This window comes from Aythya ferina (assembly GCF_964211825.1).
Source record: "Aythya ferina genome assembly, chromosome: 1".
NCBI classification, from domain to species: domain Eukaryota; kingdom Metazoa; phylum Chordata; class Aves; order Anseriformes; family Anatidae; genus Aythya; species Aythya ferina.
This window is the reverse complement of record NC_140296.1, coordinates 129301477-129324948: the sequence shown is the minus strand read 5'-3', so window position 1 is coordinate 129324948 and position 23472 is coordinate 129301477. Positions and strand designations below refer to the sequence as shown.

Sequence of the window (23472 nt, the reverse complement as noted above, 5' to 3'; positions counted from 1 at the left end):
ATGCAGCTAAAGGTCCTATTACAAGAACAGCTACATCTGTGTGAAGAGACCTGTAAGAATAAATCAATAACTGTAAAACTTGAATTGTCAGTTTCTCAGTTTGAAGCACAAATGCCTGCTCTGGAATTGCATTTTCAGTTTCCTCATACTTTATTTAAAGGTGAAATAGACTAAAGATTTAGGCCTCTGGAAAAACTGTCAGAGATTTTGGTTATTTATTTGTAGACTATACCAATAGCAAGGAAGTAATCTTCATGTTTTAAGTCTTACAATACTTAACACATTGATAGATAGTTCACAGCTTGGGCTCTAAACCATTACAACGATGCAAGAAACAAATACTAAAACATACCTTGTTACAGAAAATACCCTCTATCCACTGTCTTGCACAGTTCGATATCAGCTAGTGTCTAACTGGAGGCCATGCAAGCATAGTAGCATAGCATTGCATTCCACCTTGTAAGTCCAAGATCTCAACAGGGCGCATCAGACGGCACTCAGCACCAGCTGAGCTTCCAGCCTGCCATGGGCTCACATCCCACTGGCTTGGAGCCTGGAATGGCTGGCTCTGTCTGTAGAAGACAGCACAGGAGCACCAAGAGTTGCTTGGAGTAACATGAGAAGTTGTCCAGACACAGAAACTCCATTCCACTACCATAAATCTTCTTATTAGCATATCAATCTAGATCCACTCATGAACTACAGCTACTTTATTCTGCTTTAGTATAACACCCTAGCCAGTATCCCCTAGAAGGTCTGCACCATTTTGGCACAGTGGATATGCCTTTAAACATTAAAATATAAAAGAACTATATTTTGCACCAAGAAGATGCCCAACTAATTCTACATGGCTTCAGATAATCAGAAGCACAGAGAAACATAACAGATAATACCTCCTTAAAGTATTCCATGTGTCACTCTCAATAAGAAAATAAATTCCATGACAAAGTTGCATAAAAAATAAAATCATCTTTCTTCATACAGATCGATAACATGAGGGAAATAAAAGGCAATCACAGATGCCTTTAGTTTCCTAAGACCAAGTATTATGATTTCAAAGTCAGAGCTAATAAACACATTAAGAGAAAGCAAATTACAATGAGTATGGAAGCACACCATTACGTTACCCAAACAACATTCACTGTCTTGTGACAGCACAATGAGAAGAATGAATTCATTAAAGAGGTTCCCTAACCTCGAATCATAAAGTGCCTTAGACATAGCTTGTGCTGTTTCATGGTAGTACTGAATGCAAAAAGACATATATAATAGCAAAAACAGATATGTGCACTTCTTGGTGCAACATTCTGTAATACATTTGGTGTTAGAGAGGATGACTGAACATTCAGTTAGTGGGTTTGTATGCCTCTCCTAGAAATCCAGTGCTCACAATGCACAAAAACTACAATTTTTTTGGATATAGTCACAAACCACAGCCATTTTATATATATACTTTCACATAACTATGTGTACTTATATGCATATATGTATGTACATGTATGTATATAGATAAATAAATGACCAAGGGACTGGAGCACCTCTCCTATGAGGAGATGCTGAGAGAGCTGCGACTGTTCACCCTGGAGAAGAGGAGGCTCAGGGAGGATTTTATCAATGTATATAAATATCTGATGGGAGGGTGCAAAGAAGACAGAGCCAGGCTCTTCTCAGTGGTGCCCAGTGCTAGGACAAGAGGCTATGGTCACAAATTGGAGCACAGGAGATTCCATCTAAACATCAGGCAGCACTTTTGTGCTAGGCATGGGCCAGAGCATAGGCATAGGCTGCCCAGAGAGGCTGTGGAGTCTCCCTCTTGGAGATCTTCAGAATCGACCTGGACATGGTCCTGGGTAACCTGCTCTGGGTGGCCCACCTTGAGCAGGAGTTAGACCACTTGGCCTCCATAGGCCCCTGCCAACCTTAACCAGTCTGTGATATATATTTATATATATATGTACAAACAATAGTTGAAGAGAAGATATACATTTCACTCTAGTAGAAGGAGCTGCATACATTTAGTTCTGGGTATTTGACCTTTTCTACAATACAGGAAGCTGTAGCATAAGAAATGTCAAAGGAAATAATATTTATCTGTTCCACTGGTTGTGTGATAACTCTAAATGCAATAGATTAAGTACTTTATAAATCACATAGCAATCAGGATGAGATTTTTGACATGGAAAGGGAGTAAAATTGTGGTATTTCAGTTGCAGTTAACATGAACAAATTGCCAATTCTGACCTGGTGACTAGAGAGAACTCCATGAGAACTGAAAACAGTAAGCAGCTAGCAGTGGGGTTCACAGCTCTCTAGATCCTCTATGTTATACTCCTTCCTTCCTTCCCAGTATATGGGAACACTTCATGTCCATCTTTTGAAGCCAGACAGAAATTGCAGGGAAATTCAAAGCCTACCCACACCTAAAAAGCACAGCACTACATTCTAAAATGAAAAACTGTCTTCAGAGGGGTAATCTTGGATTCAAATATTGGCATCATCCACTTTAAATAATATGTTTTATATAAGCATAAAGCAAAACCATGCCCTGTTATCTGTATTTCCATTCCCACAATATTGAACTACTTAAATTACTGGCACAAAATTGCAGCTTTTTTTTAGCACAGGCAGCTCCATGGGCCAACTCTGAAATATCATTATCTATAGATTCTAAAGTAGCATCTAACTTTTTCCCAGAACTGTCTGTGAAGTTCCTTAGAATGAACCCAGGCTATTTTATTTGTCATTGCCTAGTGCTATTTTTCCTTCGTTTATAAGCCTTTTTCTTTATAATTTGATAATGAAGCTAAAGAGACTGCAAGTAATTATACACAACATTGTAATCAGTTGCAATATCCCCATCATAACTTCCATATACACATGCATGCCCCATGGTAAAATATTTTCTGAAGAACTGTACCTCTTTCCTGGTGACAGCAGCTGATCTTCAGAAACAAAGCCATAAGGCAGGAATGGACTTACAAATTAGACTTCAGCTTAGGCCAGCTGTTTTTCTAGCATTATTCCCTCTATGACCATCTGTCCCACCTGCTAGTATATCTTTCCCCTCACTCAGACTCTCCACTAAAATGATTTGCCATGCTGGCTGATATGCAAGTACAGATGAAAAGGAAACTGGATTAAATCCAGTTTTGTGCCACTCAATATTTGGAGCTTTGGTAAGGGACCCATTTGACTGACAGTATAATTTAAATCTGTCTCAAGTCTGCTTTAATTTATGCCTACTTCACCCATGACCCAAACACTACCAGAGATTGCTGCCACTATGTCTCTCCTTCTGGACTATGCCAACAAGTATAGTTATACAGGATTCTCTTTTCTTTAAAGCAACTTTTGTTTTTAAATACACTAGCACACTCTACTGATTGAATGCACTGAAATCTATCTTGTCTATATCTTAAAGGTGTTTCCACAAAACTCTGCACTCCATACATGTGAAATCTTGAAGCTCCAAATCTGGATGCATGCCTGGATATATCAACATTTTCCCAAACAGATCTTCAGGCTGAAAATTCATCCTAAAACATCATTTGGGGCAGAATTACCAGAAGGACACAAAGCAAAGAAATAAGGAAGAGAAGAACTGGAGGGGGTTGAGATCTGGGGAAAAAAATATCAATTACATGTTGTTACATGGTAAAATCCTGCAGTCATGGGCTCTTAAGAATTTTTAGCCATTTTCAAAGGGACCAGCATCAGAATAAATCTTATCAAGGAGGCCAACACATTTTCTGCAGCATTTATTTTCTATATATAGTTAAAGCTTGGAAGCTAAAAGGGAAATAACTACTTAAGCATAATTCAGAAGACTGCACAACCGTGACACTGCCTGAGAAATTCAGGAAGAACGTGATGGTTACAAAGTGTATCATTATAATTTCGTCTCCTGTACTGCTGACAATAGTCAGCAATAACAGGAAACGAACTGCTGAAAAAGCACAAGTGAGGTCAACAGTTTTGGGGTAATTTTTTAAAAAACATCTGCAAAAGATAGATGAGGCTTTTTCAAGGTTGCAAAGCAGAGAAAGTGAGGGAAAGAAAAAATTACAGATATGTGACATAAGGCATAAATACAAGAGAAGTATAAAAGAGAGGCAGAAAATAAAAAGGAATGAGAACAGAAGGTAGAACTCAAAGGACTACATTTTGTTAGTCTCTATGTTTTCAGCAGAAAATTAGAAGTTGGCATCTGTGTCCATATTCTGTTTAAAATGAGCTCTTATTACTAGCACTACATTCAGTAAGGAGGCAGAGGAGAAAAGTGGTATCTTAACTGAGCTCAGTTTTAAGCACAAGATTAAAGAAAAAAAAAAAAAGAGGGATTCAATTTCATGTCAGTTCCTGGCAGCTGCTCAGTACTATGATAATGAAGAATGCTGTTTGCTCATTGAGTGCTGATAATATGCCAGAGCTGTGGTGTGCTTTAGAGTCCGTCTGAGATTCTTAGCTCTGTAATTTTGAGACCAGATGGTAAAAACTACTTTTAAACACTGTTTACAATGCCAAATTTTAACAAATAATAAAAGCATAGAGTGTTACATAGACTTTGTCTGGAGAAAAACAAAAATCAAACGAACAAAAATAAACAAAAACAAAAATCAAACCCTAATGTGGAAAAAAAAATCAATTTTGATATTGCTTTTGAAGCAGACAAGTTTAAAAAAACACTTATTTATTCTTAATGACTCCTAACCTTTTAGCTAGTACTTAAAATGGTAACAAATTAAAGCTCTTCTTATAACTTTCTTAATTTCTATACTGAAAATATTTTTATCAAATGCAACTTACAGAACTATGAAATTCAAGCAGTAGCTTGTCAGTAGCTAAGTATGCCTGATAAGGATGCTGTCTGACACCACCTACTGAAATGCTCCAGATGCTCATCTTTTAGCAAACAACATACCTTGAAAGATTCAGTCACATGCTTTGTTGCTTCACCTGAACATCCTCCAGCCATACACTCGTTCTGACAGCCCTAGAAGGAATAAAAATCAAATTCAATACTTGTTGCAGAAAGGTGAAATACACATTCAGCTAATGCTTTTAGAGGCAGATTAAAGTGAATGATCACTCAGACTTCATCATCAGTAAATATATCAGCAAGACCTTTCTTTGTAGTTTCTTCGCATAATTTTCCACCTTCCAGGTTTTCAGTTTCACTTCAGTTGTGTTATTTTTTGTAACTATTTCAGGACTTCAGTAGGAGTGACAACATCTTATGTTAGATTATTGCTCTGAAGGGTATAAATCTACAGACAACAGTATGGGCATTCCAAACTGAATAAATACATTGTGTTTTTACACAATTTCATCAGATCCTAATTTCTCTACTAAAGCATCCACCCCAGGAGATTTGCCTCTGCTTTAACTCAGAGAAGTGTAACTAAGCAGAATGGAAGAGAGAGAAAAAGGATTTTAGTAAATCCTTTGTTTGGCAATGATAAGCAATGCCCATCAATAAAAATATATAAACAAAGTATTTTGAATTATCTATGTGAAACTTCAGAGTTCTGCCACTGACAACACAGAAAGAAAGAAAGAAAGAAAGAAAGAAAGAAAGAAAGAAAGAAAGAAAGAAAGACTGACTATAAGAAAAGGAGTGATGGTTTTAGATATCCTTCTGTTTGTCATCAGAAGGCTAACATGGACAGGTGCAAACAATCTATCCAAAGCCACAATTCCCAGTTCTCACAGTATCAGGATAGCACCTTTGTGGAGTCTCCTGCACTAGCTAGACCTTCCTTGCCAGTGGCCAGGAAAATGCATATTACACTCAACCGCATGCAGGGAAGGAGACAAATACAGCCTGACAGCGTTTATTGTTTCTGAGCAGCATATTTAATGCCTGGGAGCAGTGAAGGGGATGGCTAGAAGGCCACGAAGGGGATGGCTAGAAGAATGGCTAAAGGGCAGCGCGACTGGTGAGATGGAGGGGATGGCAAAAGGAAGAGCTAGCTGCTGAGATGTGGCAGAAAATGGCTGGGCCTGGGGGGAACAGCAGGCTGGTCGCAGGGGCTGCCTGAAGCAGGGAGGGAAAGACAGAGGCACTAAGGGATGTTGCTGCTGAGGCTGACAGACAATGGGCTTTCGGCCCTCCAAAGAAAAGCCCTGAGAGGAGCTGGGGAAGTCCCATCCCAGGCAGGAAAGGCCCAGGTCAGAGGTTTAATCCCCTAAAAGAAAGAGGAAACCTTTTGGGGCAGACACCTCACGGACTGTCTGCAAGACCTTATCCAGGGCAGCCCTCACCCTCTGAGGAGTGCTGTGTGAAGGGCGGGTGGCAGTGTCGTGGAGAGCACTGGCCAGCTGAAGCCTGCAGCAGCCGTCACGTCCTGTGGGGCTGAAGCTGCACGGGCTGCAAAGCGTGACCCACACACAAGGCAAACAACATGATCTTTTTCCTTTCTGCAGATCTTGGGAACTTGGCAAATGGAGGTGGGGGGAAAACAATGTGATCACTGAGCCGTTAATGGACAGCAGGCTTGCTAACAGCAAAAGAAAAAACAAACTCCTAGCCACAGAAGATCTCACTTCCTCCCTTTCTGCCCCAACAGCCAAGGGAGGCAATAACATCCCTCCTGCCTTTTCTAAGTATCAGCTTTAGCCCTTCTCTTCCTCTTTTCTTTTTCCTAACCCTCTACAGTAAGGCATGCAATCACAACTACAGACTCTTTCCTATCAACTAAAGGAAAAAAAAAAATCACAAATCCCTTTACAATGTACAAACATAATTTCTATTAAAACAATATTTTTAAAAAAGTGTTTCATTTGCCATAAGTCTTGGGGCAGAGGGGAGATTCTCCAGAAAAACAAATCTTTTTGGTAGAGTCTGGTCAACAGCATTTTGTATCAGACTACAGCAGAACTGAGGTATTACTTAAACTGAGGGTCAGCCTGAACTAAGCACTGTATAAACAGGTCCTTGCTTTCCCTGTAATTCTTCATACACCTCCAAATTCAGTGGTAAAATCCCAGGAGACCTCCACGATACCATCAGTATATAACAGATACTTTTTCTGCAGGTCAATTAGATTAGAATAGTTCAGTTGGGAAAGGACCTGCAAAGACCATCAGGTCCAACTGCCTGACCTCTTCAGAGCCACCCAAATATTAAATATGTTACCAAGTGCATTATCCAAATGCCTCTTGAACACTGAGGGGCTTGGGCAATCAACCATCCCTGTAGGAAGCCTGTCCCAGCATTTGACTACCCTCACAGTAAAGACATTTTTCCTAATGCCCTGTCTGGCCCTCCTCTGGTGCAGCTCTGGGCCATCCCTGTGTGCCTTGCCCTGTCCTTGGTCCCAGGGAGCAGAGACTGGTGCTTCCCTCTGTGCCTCCCCTCCTCAGGGAGCTGCAGGGAGCAGTGAGGTCACCTCTTGGCCTCTCCCCTCCACACCAGACAACCCAGTGTCCTCAAAGGACATGCCTTCCAGCCCTTTCACCACCTTTGTTGCCCTCTTTTTGGATGCTTCTGAGGACCTTACTGTCATTTTCATACTGAGAAGCCCCGAACTGCACATGATATTCAATGTGATGCCGCACCAATGCTAAATATAGCAGGAGAATCACCTCTTTTGACTGGCTGGCTGTGCTCTGTTCAATGCACCCCAAATGCAGTTTGCCCTCCTGGCTGCCAGGGGACACTGCTGGCTCATGCTGAGCCTGGTGCCAACCAGCAGCCCCAGTGCCCTTCTGCTGAACTGCTCCCAGCTGCACTTCTCCCAGGCTGTGCCTGTGCCCACCATCACTCCAGCATTTCCCTTTGTTGAACTTCATGCCAGTGCTGACTTCCCAGTGCTCCCATCTATCTAGAGCCCTCTGCTATGCCTCTTGTCCCTCCAGAGAGCCAACAGCACTTCCCAGTTTAGCATCATCAGCAAACTTGCCGAGGATGCATTCAACACCTGCATCCAGGTTATTGTTAGAAATGTTGACTACAACCCTTTGGGCTCTCCCATCAAGCTAGTTCATCACCCAGCATGGCACGACCCTGTTTATCTCACAGTTGGACAACTCGTTCACAATGATGCTGTGAGGGACAGTATCAAAGGCCTTTAAAATCCAAAAAAATATTACATCCATGGCCTTCCCTTAACCCACTAAGCAGGTGATCATATCACAGAAGGAGATCAAATTACTAAGACAGGACTTATTACCAAGACAAAACTAATTAAGCCAACTGATTTTGTTCACACTGCAGTGAATTAGGATGGAGGCAGAGCTGACAGGATGGTAGCTGCCAGCTATATAAGCACAAATTTCTCCAGCAGCTCCAGCTCCACAGGTGGCTTTTCTCTAATATCCGGTATGCAAAATCAGATTTCCTAAGATTAACTATTGGTAAGAGCAAATAGAACAGATAGTCATGATTCTTCAGTTTCTTCTCATCTCTGCTTTATGAAGTTGCCCTAAAGCAAGTGTTGACATCAGTGCAGAGAGGATAGAAGCTGGATGTTGTTTAATCTTTGCTTTCATCTCTAAGAAGATACAAAAATTTAGGTGAATTTCAAGTGTGGACCACCTACAGGAACAGGCCCTTAGGGGCTTGATCATGTCATTCAGTTCAAGGCTCCCACTAAACTCAGTGAAGTCAACAGCTCATTTTTTGGGCACATGCCATTGGGGCCAATCCTGTTCTCCACATAGTCATTCTTTTTTAGAGATTTAAAATATGTTTAAAGCAAGTAGCTAACTGCCTTTGTTAACCACACTGAGATTATATTGAGTTAATCCCTGAGCACTAGAAAGACATACCACAATTGCTTTCTAATTGATGGAGTCATATTTTAATGGTTCCATGGCTTTTAAATCTGAAACATGTTGTTAAATACAATAGGGAAAATTACTCCCTGGTTTAGTGCCAACTTTGCCAAGAGAGATGTGCCAAGCATAAATTTGCCCTTTGTTGTTAATAACATGGTAGATATAAAACTGCATCCATTAAAACACTGATGTTATCCTAAAGATACATTTGAGCCACAGGGTCAATGTTTCCTCAAAAGTGACTCAGGTCTGTAAAACCCTTGTAAGCCCAAAATATCAAGATGCATTACACAAGCATAACTTCATAAGTTGTAGCACAGACCTAGCAACATTTTCTTTATGATACATGTAACTGTTCTTTGTAAATTTTAAATAGTACAGTATTCCATAGTTTTCCCTAAAAAATACTGGATAAGTTTGAAATTGCACAGTTTTTTTTATCATTACCATAGAGCCTGTATGAGAAAAGAGTCTGATATATTACACTCCAGATTAATTTTTGTTTAAAATTGTGTTTTAAGTGTTTTATGTGAGAAATGCAACTAAAATAAAGACCTGGTAATGAATAATTTATCATTTATTTTTACAGAGGAGCTCAATGGTATAATAATTATCACAAATCCTTTGGTGTTTGCAAAACTAAACACAATAAACTTGGTTGGATAAAAGTACCTCCTCCTCATCACATTAGTACATAATTCCAATCAAATAATAACAATAAAATCTAAGATACATAAGATATAAGCTTTATTGTAAGGATTAGTCTCTTTCCAGTAAGTGAAGGACTGCTACGTGTAACTTACCTGCACTTTTGGAAATTTTATGCTTCACAGTTGTCACCTGCACAACTGTTAGAGCTTCCTCAAACCTGAATATTTACCTCCTTCATTTGGCCCTCAGACTCTTTTAGACGTGAGAATTTTCAACATCTTTTAGCATCAGGATGCTCCGATCAATGCTTCTTGGCTTTCCCTGCTGCCTTTGCACATATTCTGACTGTTACTCTGTTACAGACATGACACCTTGTAGCAAAAATACTGATCTGCGATTAACCTCACTATTGCCCTTTCGTCATGCATCTAGTTGTGCTCATCTTTTATAGTGTCCTTTTGTTGCTCATGGCCTCTTCAAATCAGAAAATCCACCTTTTTAATGCAGACAGATTGTTCATCCTTTAGCTGAAAGAACTTTCTGCTACAAAAATTGGCCTGTATTCTGCCTAAACACTCCCAAGGCTTCTGAGAGTTCACGTCTTAGTTCTTCCTGTGCTCTCACATTAGATAGCTTTTGAGACAGAGTGGCAGCATCAATGTTTCCATTCTCACTTGGGATTCATCTATTCTGTAAAGAGTGATAGATCAGATATTCTATCCGATCCTTTGTCAAACTGCTCTTCTTGGGCTTTAGCTATCCCATTATCCTGTAGGCTGGTCCTGTTATGAAATAGAAACTGAAGATTACCAGAAGCCTCACTTATTTTTAAGTGCTCAATTATTTTTTCTATGTTGTTTAATAACTCTTCTCACCACTGGGGAACAGAAAGCTTTCCCTAGTGGAAGGCAGGAGTAAAGAAATAGATTACAAATTATTTCTATAGAGATCACAGTTTCAGCTAGGAGGTTATATTGGCTGCTTTTCAAAACAACTCAAGATTTGCAGCTTCACAAACTCCTTCACCATCTTTCTGGTTTCATCTCCCCCACAGAACTGATGCACTGCTGATCTTCATTAACACTCAGTTCTTTCTTAGGCAGTGTTCTCAGGGCTACTAGAATTTGAGTATTACAAAAAGGAACTTGTCATTCAAGTTCAGCTTTTTTGATAAAATTATTTTGGGGCATTTAGTACCAAGTTCTGTGCAAATACCTCTGTAAACGTCGTCAGTGTGCCCAAGTCAGCCTGCAGACAGCTCTGATTACTCCACACTAAGTCAGAATTTTACCAATAGCTCCAGTGCTCCAGTGAGAGTACTGGTGGCATCAGGGAACACCAGACACCCAACTCCATTCTGCTGCTGCCTACAAAGGAACTGCAGTCAGTGCTTTGTTGGCAGGAGTTGGCTATTTATGAAGGACAAGAATGCAAAGAAGCCAGAGACACTCAGCTATGGTTGTTCCTTATACTGAAGGTAGATGAGGTGACCCCATCTCCTGCTATACAGAGAAACTGAAAACCAAGACTATCCTACAGCAGTCCTCAGGCCCCAGTGAAGATGAAATGGAACATTCATCTCAGTCAGAAGTCATATGAAAAACAGTTTTCAATTAAAAAAAAAAAAGTCCTTTCTGAGACATTTCTCCAAGCTAAAACAGTGTCTTACTGCTTTTTCCCATGCTTGCTTCTGGCAATTAAGTGTCTAAGAAACATTTCATGCTCTGATTTACACAAGAGGATAATGAAATTACAATATTTATCAAAATCTATGAATCTAGCAAAAAATAAGTTTAATACATGACTTATACAATGGTACTGCCTATAGGCAAACCAAATTAAGCATGTGATGACAGGTACTCCTTCATTCAAAACCATAGAAATTAGTTATCTTTCTGTTCCAGATATAAAATAGAGTGCAATGTACGCATAAGCCACATATTCTCCGTATTGCTACAGTTATATAGAGTATTTCCATGTTTTTAAAACAGTTTTCAACTACCTCTAGGAAATGTTATATGATTTGACAGCCACAACACATAGAAAATGATTTTGCAGAAATAAATAAATAAATAAATAAATAAATAATGATCATAGTTAAAAAAAAAAAAAAAAAAAGAATGACCCACTGTCTGACAGACAAATTCTTAATAGTGCTGTAGGACTGAGTCAAATAACACTATTTTTGATATCAACTAAAAAGACATTTACTTAATGACCATTACAAAAGACTTGTACAGCCTGGGAAGCTCATTTATGGAACCTAATAGCCAGACATATCTACTTCAGATGTCATAGCAGTAGTTGCATGATCGAAAAATATTTTAAAAGCATCTTTGTGTTGTGTGTATATGAACATGTACATACACATTAGTGTGTGTTACAATGCCACCATCACCAAGTAACTTCATCAGACTGGGTTATTCACATGATAGCATGTTTTACTACACACTACCATCACAAAGCTTATTCTCACAACTTCTTTTACATCTACTCTTTTCAAGATCAACAAAACAGAAGGAGCAGGAAGATTAATTCTTAAATTGTGTTTCTAACCACTCATCAAATCAGAGATCTTAGACATATATTTTTGTTGGGTCAGAGCACTCTGCATTCTGTGTATTAGCTCACTGGTCTTCAATGATGTATTCAAAGAACATGGACCAAGCAACTCCACTGATACACCTCAATGTATACACACATCAGCGCCAAGAAAACAACGGACAATTCAGCATGGGCAATTTCAGTGCTTAGCTTTTTCCTTAGTTCACCAAGAATCAAGAGTATTGATTTCTGTGCTTCCTTTTCTTTAAGAGTACTCTTATCTGCACTGATGTCTTGTTAGCTGGATGTTATCACCTTACCATGACTGCTTTCATACCAATTCCTTGAGCTGGCATTAACATTAATTACACAGAGAAGCAGCATAGTAGCAGCATACAATAAAGGAGAATAAAATGTGACTATCATATCTGAAAAAGAAAGCTTCCACTGTATTTAATCATGATCTTTATGATTTTGCATCAGAGTGAAAGCGCCAGAGATCAGAATATGCAAGAGTTTATTTATCTAAGACAGCTGCACTGCATAAAGTAAGATTGAATTGAAATAGATTATCATTAAAGCACTCCCAAGTACAGACACTTATTTCTTGGCTTGAGTAGTTAGTTTAATATAAAGAAATTTAAGTAGCTTAACCAAACTAAAATATACTCCTCTTGAAACAAATATCACTGTTTTTATTATGTTTAAATAAAAGACTATTTTGTTTATATAAACACAACTTATTGGTTAGAAAAACCTTAAAACAATGATCATAAATCAGTGGAAATATTCAGTTAATCTGTCCGAGAGTCATATTTAGTATCATTAATAGGTATATCAAAACACTAAAAGCAGACTAAGATGGCGTCACAAGATTAAATAAATGCAGGCTATGTTGCCAATATAGAGTCACTGCTGTCAGCACTCTAGGGAGAAACACGTCTAGGAAAAAGTGCCAGTTCTTTGATTCAGTGTTTAAATTAATATCTGAATAAGTTCAGTAACATCTAATCCATTGTACAAGAAAGCTTATATCAGTTCACCTGGAAGGCAAGGTGAAGAATAACGATTTCTGAAACCTCCAAAAATGTATGCTTGACAAACTGGTTTATTAGTAAGGCTAGAGGGCAGAAATGAATTCAGCATAAACACAAAATAAATCAACACATAAATTAATACAGTCTATTAACTCACAGATTAGATAGCAGAACCTAAGGATCTATTCATCTTCAGGCTTAAGGTGTTTTTTGTTGTTGTTCTTTTTTTTTTTTTTTTTTTTTTTCTTCCAAAAAATTAACAAGATGAGCTCTGAAATATGCAACATGGAGTCTGGAAGGTGATCATTCCCTTTTGAAGAGCATTGAAAGCCTATCGTCACTTTAATCCAATAGAGGACATAAATCAGCCATACATCTCTGTTCAACAGTTAGATCTGTCTTTATATATTTCTTGTACAACCATACAGTCCTACTTCCTATTTTGCTATTTTTCCTATGTTTTCTAAGCCCACTGCTCATTCCATTCACATTGGTTTTCCTCCCTGTGACCTCCTGTTGCTCTGTCAGTCTCTGGTGCCATTTTCTCTGTCCTCATCCTCTTGCTCAGTTCACCGACCCTTCCCTTCTGGTAAAAGAAAACAGTCTTGTACTATTAGGAGAACAGGCAGATGACCTAATAGATCTCTTCCATCTCTAACTCCTATGAACAGTGCCTTTGAGTGCCTCTTTTGTTGATTTGTTTGTCCACTCTAGCATTAATTAGGTTTTAACAAGTGCATTGTTTGCTAGAACAGCATAAAGAAAAACATTAAAGCAGCCAGCTGGATCTAGTTGACCTACAAATTCACCCACCTGTTTTCTAAACAGACAGAATCTTATGACTATATGATATGGTTAATGCTCAAACAAAATAAACAAAAATCCTGAAAGTCATCATGGGTTAATTGTGTTTAGGCCCTGTTCTCATTAATATGAGATCCTTTACATCACACTGGGACAGGAAACAGCATAAATGCTATTTAATACTCTCTCCTACTACTGTAAAGGGCTTTGCTGTTAACCACAAGGAAGCTTGTGCTCATTACCTTTTCTCTGTTTTTTCCCCTTTGCTCATCTATTCCATAATGTCAAGTACTAAATTAAGGTCTTAAGATTTAATAGCAATGTTAACCAGAGCAACAGGATACATTTTTAACTACATTGTTACACTAACAACGTTGGCCTAAGCACAATAAAAATTATTCTGCTTATTTTCCTCAGTCATCCAGCATAAGTTATATTGTCCATATTTTGTATGTTGATATAGCCATACAGGTCAAGTACAGATCAATTTAAAAATGCATAAAATATGTCTTATAATTAATTTGTTAAGTTCTCAGATGGTAGAAAGTACACAGAGATCCTGCAGCTGATGACCAAGGAGATTGGCTTGATGTAATTACCAAATGATAATGTGAAAAAGATGAATGCATACACAGCAAAAACAAACAAAATCTTTGTCTGAAGAGTTACCAAGGGTGTACAACTGAAAGTAGACAATTTACTGGGGGAAACCACAGCTTCTGCAGTTTGCAGAGAAATCACTGTAGACTCTAAGGAGAAAAAACAAAACAGCACACACACAAAATAAAACAAAACAAAAATCACAGCAGATAAAAGGATGAATTTCAGGATGAGAACTGACATGCTTAAGGAAAAACACTAGCAGATGAAATCCTGTATATAAGGTCATACTCCTGTTTCTAGTCTTGCTTATAACTACAGTCACACCAAATACAGGGTCAGGCCTGAATCAGTGGCCTGTATAAGGGGTCATTTGTAGCTATTCTCAGAGTGCTTAGACCGTGTCCCATTTAAGTCCATTTTCCACTGGAATAAAGGTTTACATAAGACACTGAGAAATGATGAATCACACACTGAAAACAGAAGCTCTGGGGAAATAATAAAAAGCTTTTGATGTTACTTTTTGCCCCCAGAAGTCCTGCATAAACTCCCACTAGAAATAATAAAACAGTAACTTACACAGCTGGCTTTCGAGTAACACTAAGTACAATAAAACATTATGCAACAGTGCACATGGTTGCTGGTCTGTAAAGGACAGACGTATGCTGGCTTGTTATCATATTTAACCCTGATAACTTTGCACAGCCTATTTAATTCATCACTGAGTATCAAATACCAGTGGTGCAAAAGCATGAGAAGCATGACTTTCTGAATTGCGTGAGGCTTTTGGTGCAGTTATAGCCTGTTCCCTGTTCCCCAAGCAGTTTGTTTAGCTGTTATGTATCCAACAGATGAAGCTGATAAAGCATGGCAGCAGCTATCTAACCTGGGATCTGAATGGGCTCAATACCACAAGTACACTCCACCAGTCTATTCAGAGGAGAATTTGGTATTAACGTGCCTCTTTGGCTATATTGGTCTTTTCAAACAGCTGAGCAGAGTCCCTGTTTTTTGCTTGCAGGCAGAACTGAGCACACCTAGATATATGTTCTGCCTAGATGCCTGGCCACCATGCTGCAGGAAGACTATGGCTTCAGCTTTCAAAGCTTGCAATGAATTGAGTGATCTAGTAGGTATCTTGAGATGCATGACAAAAGCCAGGGTAGAAATCACTCTCCTCACCTTCCCCTTCCTCCCCTCCCCTTCCTGCCCCCCCCAAAACAAACAAACAAACAAACAAACAAACAAAAAAAGCTTTGGCTCAAGGTGTTGCAAATACCCTGTTTTTTCTTGAGTTCTGATGGTGGACTAGTCTCTATGATGCTTGCAGTCATTTTACACTCCTTGTTCCAGATAAAGAACTGAGATCACCATTACTCATAATCTTTAAACAAATCTTCTCATCATAAATACCTGAAAGCCTTAAAAATTTATCCTGTCTACAGTCACAACACCTAAGTGAAGGCAGATATAAATCTCTCGTATACAGACAGGAAATTTAGACATGGCTTGTCCCATCAGCACACTTCACGCGTGTTGGCTGTTGCTTCAGAGAATTCCTTGGGAGGCTGACAGATGCCAGCACAGGGCATGCACAGCTCTCCAGGAACTGAATCTACAGCTCCTCTTCCTTATGCAGACAAACTCATCACATCCATTACAGTTCTTCTCAAGGGAGAACAAGTGGAAATTATTGATGTGGTTTTGGCTGTGCACTCCTCACATGCAGCTGTGCTCTATGCAAGCTTCTTGTATAACAGCACAGAGGTGATGGCTGCCGAGGTCCTGTCTATACTAGCTCTGGTGGGTTTTCAACTTGGCATAATTGGTCTGAAGTAATGGGAGATTTCTTCCTGGCTGTAAGCAATGCCTGTACTATATCCTTGTGACGTGTCCTTTGCTGTGCGTTCAAACACTGACTTAATTAACTGGACTCAATTCAACAAAGTAGAAAGGAAGTTGAAGCCTTTCTTTTGGTGTAAAGGGAACGAGGAACAGAGATAACCTGCAAAGAAAGTTCTGGGAACATGGTTAAAGACAGCACCTATGCCAATGCTTGCTTTCTTATTTGAATTAACAGCAAGCTGCAGAAAAGGCACATGTTTGTGTGATAGACATCCAGTTTAGAATATGCTAGGAACTTCTCTTGTTTTACAGTCTTGATGAATTTAGTAAGAGGTAGTAAGCATAACCTACCACACCAAGCAAATGTAAATGGTCACATGGAAGCTTACCAACAACCCACAAAAAGAACAACTACAACATTTCTATCAAACATCACTTCCTCGAGTGTGGAAAAATATAAGACAAGAAACATAAATCAAGATAACAGCCACAAAAAACGTGTTTTTACTGATGACATCTGCTCAAAAGAGGTAAAGTCTACTAGGCTAGTGACAAAGCTAGATACTCCACCTACTTAGTGTATATTCAGTTGAGTAATGACACTAAGATTGGAAAAAACAGGCATCATAACACTCCAAAATTTTCACTGTAATGCTTTAGCATGAAAGTTACCCTACATGTCCTTTCTAAAGTCCCTGTAAGCAAGTACTTCATCTGAAATCACTCATTATTTTTTGACAGTGCCCAGAGCAAACTTGATTCTGCCGAGGGAACTCAAGAGCAAAATAACACTCAGCACATTAAAAGTGTCCTTGAAAAAGTATGGTCACAGATGAGGTATTTGTAGAGGTAGCAGCATTAAGCTCACATTAAGCACACAAAGCAACCACCTCTGCCAAAATTACAGCACGGTAAAAGGTCATCACAAGTTAAGAGCGATACAGTCTCTCTTAGAAAAATTATAACTTTAGTACTAGTCCCATTTTGTAATAAGTCAAAGATAATAAACAGACTTATTGCAGTTAATGCAGACTTGTTCTCTTATGATTCAAGATTGTATCAATAAACAACCAGCCCTACTCTACTCAATCTACTTTGATAAATAACTTACTTATAACACCCCCCATGAACCAAGGATTTTGTCCAGCTTCAACCCACATGAATATTAATGCTCTTGACTAGAATGTCCCCATCGTTTCTGAGTTAATGAAGCTAGTAAACATCTTAAAATACTTTAGAACTGGATCTGATTTGTCCTGTTGGAATCCAGTTCACCTGGGAATGGCAGGACAGAGCATGAACTTTATGTATGTGTCACAATAAGTATTTTGGCTAACTGACAGGACAAAAATTTAAAAAAATAAAAAATGCTGGCTACAGAAGAACCACTTAAAAGAAGATCCAAAAAGAAACAATTGTAAATGCAGCATTTCCAGGTTACTGGAGAACCAGAAATGAATGCTGATGTTACTGATGGCTTCAAGAAGAGAATCAACCTGTAAATGTTCAAATCCTCTAATGGTACAGACCCTTGTCAATTTAAAAAAGCATTGGCTACAGAAGTTGTCTTTTATTCCATGGCCATAGAATGGATTGGGACATAGCACAGGATCAGATTTAGAAACAAGCACATATTTAGAAAAAGTTAGAAGGATATGGAAAGAAGAACAAGTGAACTGAACCCAATAAAGTTGAACAACCAAATGGACTTCCCTTACGGTTACAGAAATAAGACACTTCCCAGCATGTGAAAGCTACTTTTGTTTGTCTCCCAAACTGCACTTCTCTTTCTAAAGACAGTTAATCCAGTTTAAGGCAGAGTCTGCAATTTAGTTCTCATGTACATAGAAATAGGTTACAGGCATATCTATTTGTTTAGAAAGCTTGTGGCAGACAAGTGCCTCAAATATATAAGCATGTGAATACAGTGTAATTTTTTTTTCTGTTTGTATGCATCTGTACAGCTGTGGCAGAAATTGTGCCTGTGTAGTCACTCACTGTATGCTACTGGAAATTATGACATACCTCTTCCCTTCCTATGGCCAGTTCCTACTAGTACAATGGTCCTTGTTTAAAGAATTATTCTTAAAATACATTGTAAGAAAAAAAAAATCGGAACTTATTCTGCCTGTAGAGAAAAAGTACTACCTTGGCACTCTAATACAAATTGGGAAAAAAGTATGCTACTTCAGGGGAAGATGTTGTGCGTATAGGGGAGAGGTACAGTCTTCTTCACTGATAGACCATTAATAAACTCTACCATGGATCCTAATGACGTAATTAAAATGATAAGACTCCTGAAAAAAAAAAAAAAAGCCCCAAATAAAGTAACATAGTTGTCAAAAGACTTGCCAACATTACTGTTCAATTTATTATTTTTTTCTGGGGGGGGGAGACACTAGAGAAGAATAAGGTATTACTACTACATCAATATGATAAAGAAGTGATCTTTCAAAAAGAAATCTGTCTGGTGTCGTGACTCTGAGAACTATCTTTGCACAGAGTTCTTTGCAGACTGTTAAAAGGCTAGCAAGTCCTCAACAGACATGTACCAATCTGCACTACTATGTCAAAGACTAAGACCAGATTAAAAATTTATCTCAGTTCAGAAGCTTTTCTACTGGGGAACTCACTGCAGAGTCGAGGATCACAGGAAGACCCAAGCTGTAGAGGTCTCTAGCCCAACCTCCTGTTAAAAATGGTGTCAGCTCTGAGCTCAGACCAGGTTTCTCAGGGCTATATCCATTTGGGACTTGAAAGCCCACAGGGAAAGAGACCATAGAGCTTCCCTCAGCAACCCATCCCACTGCCTGACTGTCATTCCTCATATCCAGTCTGAGATTCTTCTGTTTCAGTTTATGCTGGAGTCTTTAGTCCTCCTGCCATATATCATTGCTGAGCCTGCACCTGTCTCCTTGATTTTCATTGAGATTTTGGAAGGCTGTTATTAGGTCTCCCCAAAGCCTCCTCTTCTCCTGAAGAAGTCCAGTTCTCTCAGTTCCTTGATGCCAAAGTTTAAGAAAGTTAATTCTTGGTAAGGATAATCCAAATTCAAGCATTTATTACAGAAGTGATGAAACTAAGACAACAATCTAAAAATTAAACAAGCGGACATGGCGCATGTGGCACTGATCTCTCTGAACGCTAGTGGAAATGAGTAAAATCAGCACCTTGCTGAATTAAGCCCTACTCATTTACCAGGGAAAACAATCTGTTTTCTGTGCTTACAGTGTGTGCTTTTATCAAGTGGTGTACAAAATGCTCTAATAGGCAAACTGAATTAGCAATAGCTGTGTAACTGCTAAGAAGTCATATGGTGCTCTTCAGGTGTTCCCTAAAATAAAGCCTGGAACAAACAGAAGACCTCAAGGGAAGAAAAGTAAATGAGTAACTCTGTTGCAGGTTATTATGACATTAGTTTGTAGAAACAATAATAAGATATGGGCCAAGATGCACAGGACAAATGGGTAGAACTTCTTGATTGTTTTAAAGATAACATGAATTGAACAATTGAAATCAACTCTTTTGGATCATTTAATACACACATGAAAGGGAAACATTAGGCTTTTCCATAAGCATAACACTGTTTTTTCATTTGCAATAGCATATGTTAATATTTGCTAAATTGCCCTTCTACAACAGCTGCTCTATTTTATGACATAATATTGACTGTCCCTTTAATGGATAAAGTCATAAAGTAATAAAATTATTTCCAAGGTAAATGGGACCACCCATCCATTTAATGTTAATGTAAAAAGTGGAAGTATTGAGTCACAGGCACGCGAGCGACTATCAATAATGAATTATGGTCAGGTACTACTCTGATCTGTACCCAAGGATCACCAGAATTTAGATACTCAAGGCAAAGGTCATGCATTCGATCCCTGCATTGCAGCCATCATGGCAGTTGGGCAGCCACGATTTACTGTCAGATGCCACCATCAGTATTGAGTGGTTTAAGCCCAGAGTCCCTGACGAGGCAATCTAACATTGCAGAGTACACATGTCACTGAAGTGACATAAAGGTGCCAGTCCCCAGGCACATAGCCTATGAAGGCAAACTGTGCAAATTTTGTGAGCAGTTAACCCCTTAGCTCCTTCATTCCATCAGCACTGAAGGTCCTGACTTCAAGCCTACTAATAAGCTGCAGTTTGCTATACATTTGGTTATGAGCATTCATTTAAGCAAGCAGCATAACAAAAGGGAGTTACAGAAATAACGTCTGTTCTGACTCTGTAGTGTGTTCAGCTTAAATAAATTGTTTTTAAAATGGCTGGACTCCTCCAGTACAAACTGAGTGCTTACGCAATTAACGAACTGATTTATCTCCTTTCCTAACATTGGCCTCCAAGGGATAAATTCATCACTAGTGAATTCCACTTGAATTATTTTCACCTATCGAGTTAAACCAAGGATAAGTATATCCTATTGGCTGGTTTAGCAAGATGTCAATTGTGTTAAAGCTACCTCCCGATTTTGTAATCTTATTTTTTTGCCTATGACTTTGTGGCAGATTTCAATACTCGCTTTCCACAGGAAAAAGTCAGAACATCCACTAGATCGCACACCACTAGGAGAGCTGGGCCTGTCAGTAACAATCAGTGCAATAGGTAGACAAGGCAGGACTGCAGAAACCAGCGACACAATTCGTTTCTTATACATAAAATTCCTTCAAACAGGCCAGAAAGAGAGGGCTGAGGGTGGAAATGGTTCAAGGGGAAAGGAAAGATTGGGACTAAAAGCAAGAAATGGTGAATGGGGAGATGAAAGGATACAAGGCTGTAATAATGCTGTTGTTTACTGATACCTTTATGAAGTTACTGTTTTTTTTTTGCAGGAGTATATTGGTAATTTTCTGCATCTTTGATACATGCACAAATACATAGTGACAGCCATAACCCTGAAGAGCTTACAGTCTGAATAGATGAGGCAAATAAAGGGTAAAGGGCTCAGACAGAACTGACTTGCCCAAGGCTACACCACATGAGGGTGACAAGAGTGCACAGATCTTCTACTGCTGCGACTATTGCTTCACACTGTCTTTTCTACAGTTAAAATACAAAGTAAAGTCAGGTTTCGTGCAGTTGAGAAGAATCCACTGAGAAATCAGTGTTGCTTCGAACAAGCAAGCATGTCTGTAGTTTGTCTTGCTACTTGTTTTCCACTGGGGCTTGCCATAGCATTACTGTCGGGTACTGGATAACACCTCGGGAGATCAAGCCCTTTTTCCTAGGCACACAACAGATTGAACAAAAGCAGCATGAAATGTGGGAGTCTGTATCACTCCTTGACACACTTGCATTCTGTCCCAAAGCACTCTCCCTGTGGGAAGCTGCGTGGTATTTTTCCCGAGCTGTTTCAGATCAGCTTTCTACTGGGATTGGTCTGCCCCTCTCCCCAGCTGCAGAAACTTCCAGTGGGACTCACCAGGGCCTCGTGAGGCCCCTCCAAAGCCCTCGCCTGTTCCAGACCCACTGTCACCAGTAGCACTGCACCACTGGTGCCCACCCAGGAATGAGCAGTGGTGGCAAGACCCCAAGTGGGATGAGAGCAATGCTTGCTATCAGCAGCGCAGAGAAGCTGAGGAGACACCTGCCAGGCACATACCTGTTGTGCCCCTATTCCATCTGTTACAGTTAACCAAGGACAGCAGATAACTCAGTCTTGTATTTCTCAGCTGTTAACTTCGGCATCAGGCTGCAGCTGTGAAGTTCACAGTCAGCCCTGCACCGACCTTCAAAACCCAAGTATTTTTCTGAGAGAAACTGTTCCGCAGGGTATAAAGTTGCTGTGATGTTCCCTCAATCTAATTGAGAAGCACCCCTGCTACCTCCATGCCCTTTGTCTTGACAAGCAAAGACTTCATTTTAATCCTCAGATCAGCCTCACTAAGCAGAACACAAACATGACTTGTAAAAGGGTAGTTCTCACAGATGCTTGTCTCTCATGTTAGCGTTCACTACCAGCAACTCCTCTTTCATTATTTAAAGCTATTTCTGAAATTACTCAGAAACTCTAAACGTACATTACTGGGTTTTACCCAAAGTCTATTTTAAGTACAATGGCAGACCTAAGACCTATAACGAACTCACAGACATAAAAAGGCACAATGCCTACCAGCACACCATACCCTTGACAGTTTCTTTTCTTTTTAATCATTAAGTGTCCCATGTTACAAATAAACTGTAAGAAAAACCCCAGAGGAAATTATATGCCTTCCCTTCCCCCCTTCTCCCTCCCCGCTCATTATTTCTTTTCCACGTATGCTGACTGCAATGAAACAACATGGAAAGAGACAGAATCACACACATCCTGCTTCTCAAACAAGAAACCTCCTGGGGACGGAAAGCTCCTTCGCCAAGCCTAAATAACAAACCAGAGCATCAAAATCCGTAAACACAAAGCGGCCGGCTACCGTTTTCCTTGTCTGCCAAGGCAAAGCCCCTCCGCTGCTCCGCATCCCCCGGAAGGATGGACAAGGGGATTTGGGCTCCGCTTACCTTGAGCATGCTGGCAGCCGGGGCGAGTGCTCCTGCTCCGCGGCGGTGCGGGCTGCCTGCCGCCTGTCCTGCGCTCCCTCGGCTGCTGCTGCGGGCTCAGGGCCGCCCGATCCTCCCGCGGGCACCTCCGGGGCTGCTGCTGCCGCTTGCGGGCTCCGATTGCATCAGCGGGCGAGGGCGGCGCGCACGCCGGCAGCCGCGGGGGAAAGGGGCGAGGGGCTGCAGCCGCCCCGCCTCGCCTCCCTCCTTCCCTCCTTCTCTCCTTCCCTCCCTCCTCCCGGCCGCACGTCCCCAAATCGCCGCGGCTGGAGGCTGGGGCTGAGCAACGCGTCCTCCCCGGCGCGCCTTCCTCCTCCTCCTCCCTGCCCGCACGAACCCTCCGAAAGTCGCCGCTTGCAGCCTCTGAGTCATTTCCTCCTCCTCCTCCTCGCCTCCCAGCTGCCTGACACGGCAGCACCTCGCAGATCACCCCTCGGCAGCCAGCCAGCCCCCAGCTCCTCACAGGCTCACCCACAAGCCCACCTCCCCACCCACAACTTGCTGCAAGAAACCCAGGAGGGGTCCACGCAGCCCCTTTGGTTTCGAGCCAGGTGGGCTTGCTGCGTGGTTCAGGATGGGGCCCTGGGTGCAATGCCATGAACTTCAGCATGGCCTGCACCTCCACTGCTCTTCCTTCCTGCAGCTGGGGGGTACCTGGTCTCCATCTCTG

The 23472-nt window shown here is 40.4% G+C and overlaps 1 protein-coding gene across 1 annotated transcript in view; it reads right to left on the bottom strand.

The window, feature by feature from the left end:
• Positions 1–22902, bottom strand: part of BCAT1 (branched chain amino acid transaminase 1) — a 57983-nt gene extending 35081 nt beyond the window's left edge. The window contains exons 1-2 of the mRNA XM_084509191.1: positions 22764–22902; positions 4922–4993 (exon numbers count right to left, since the gene is read on the bottom strand). Coding sequence (XP_084365317.1) covers positions 4922–4993; positions 22764–22772 — 81 coding nt within the window. The 5' untranslated portion in view covers positions 22773–22902. The remainder of the gene's footprint in view (positions 1–4921; positions 4994–22763) is intronic.
• Between the last annotated feature and the right edge of the window lie 570 nt (positions 22903–23472).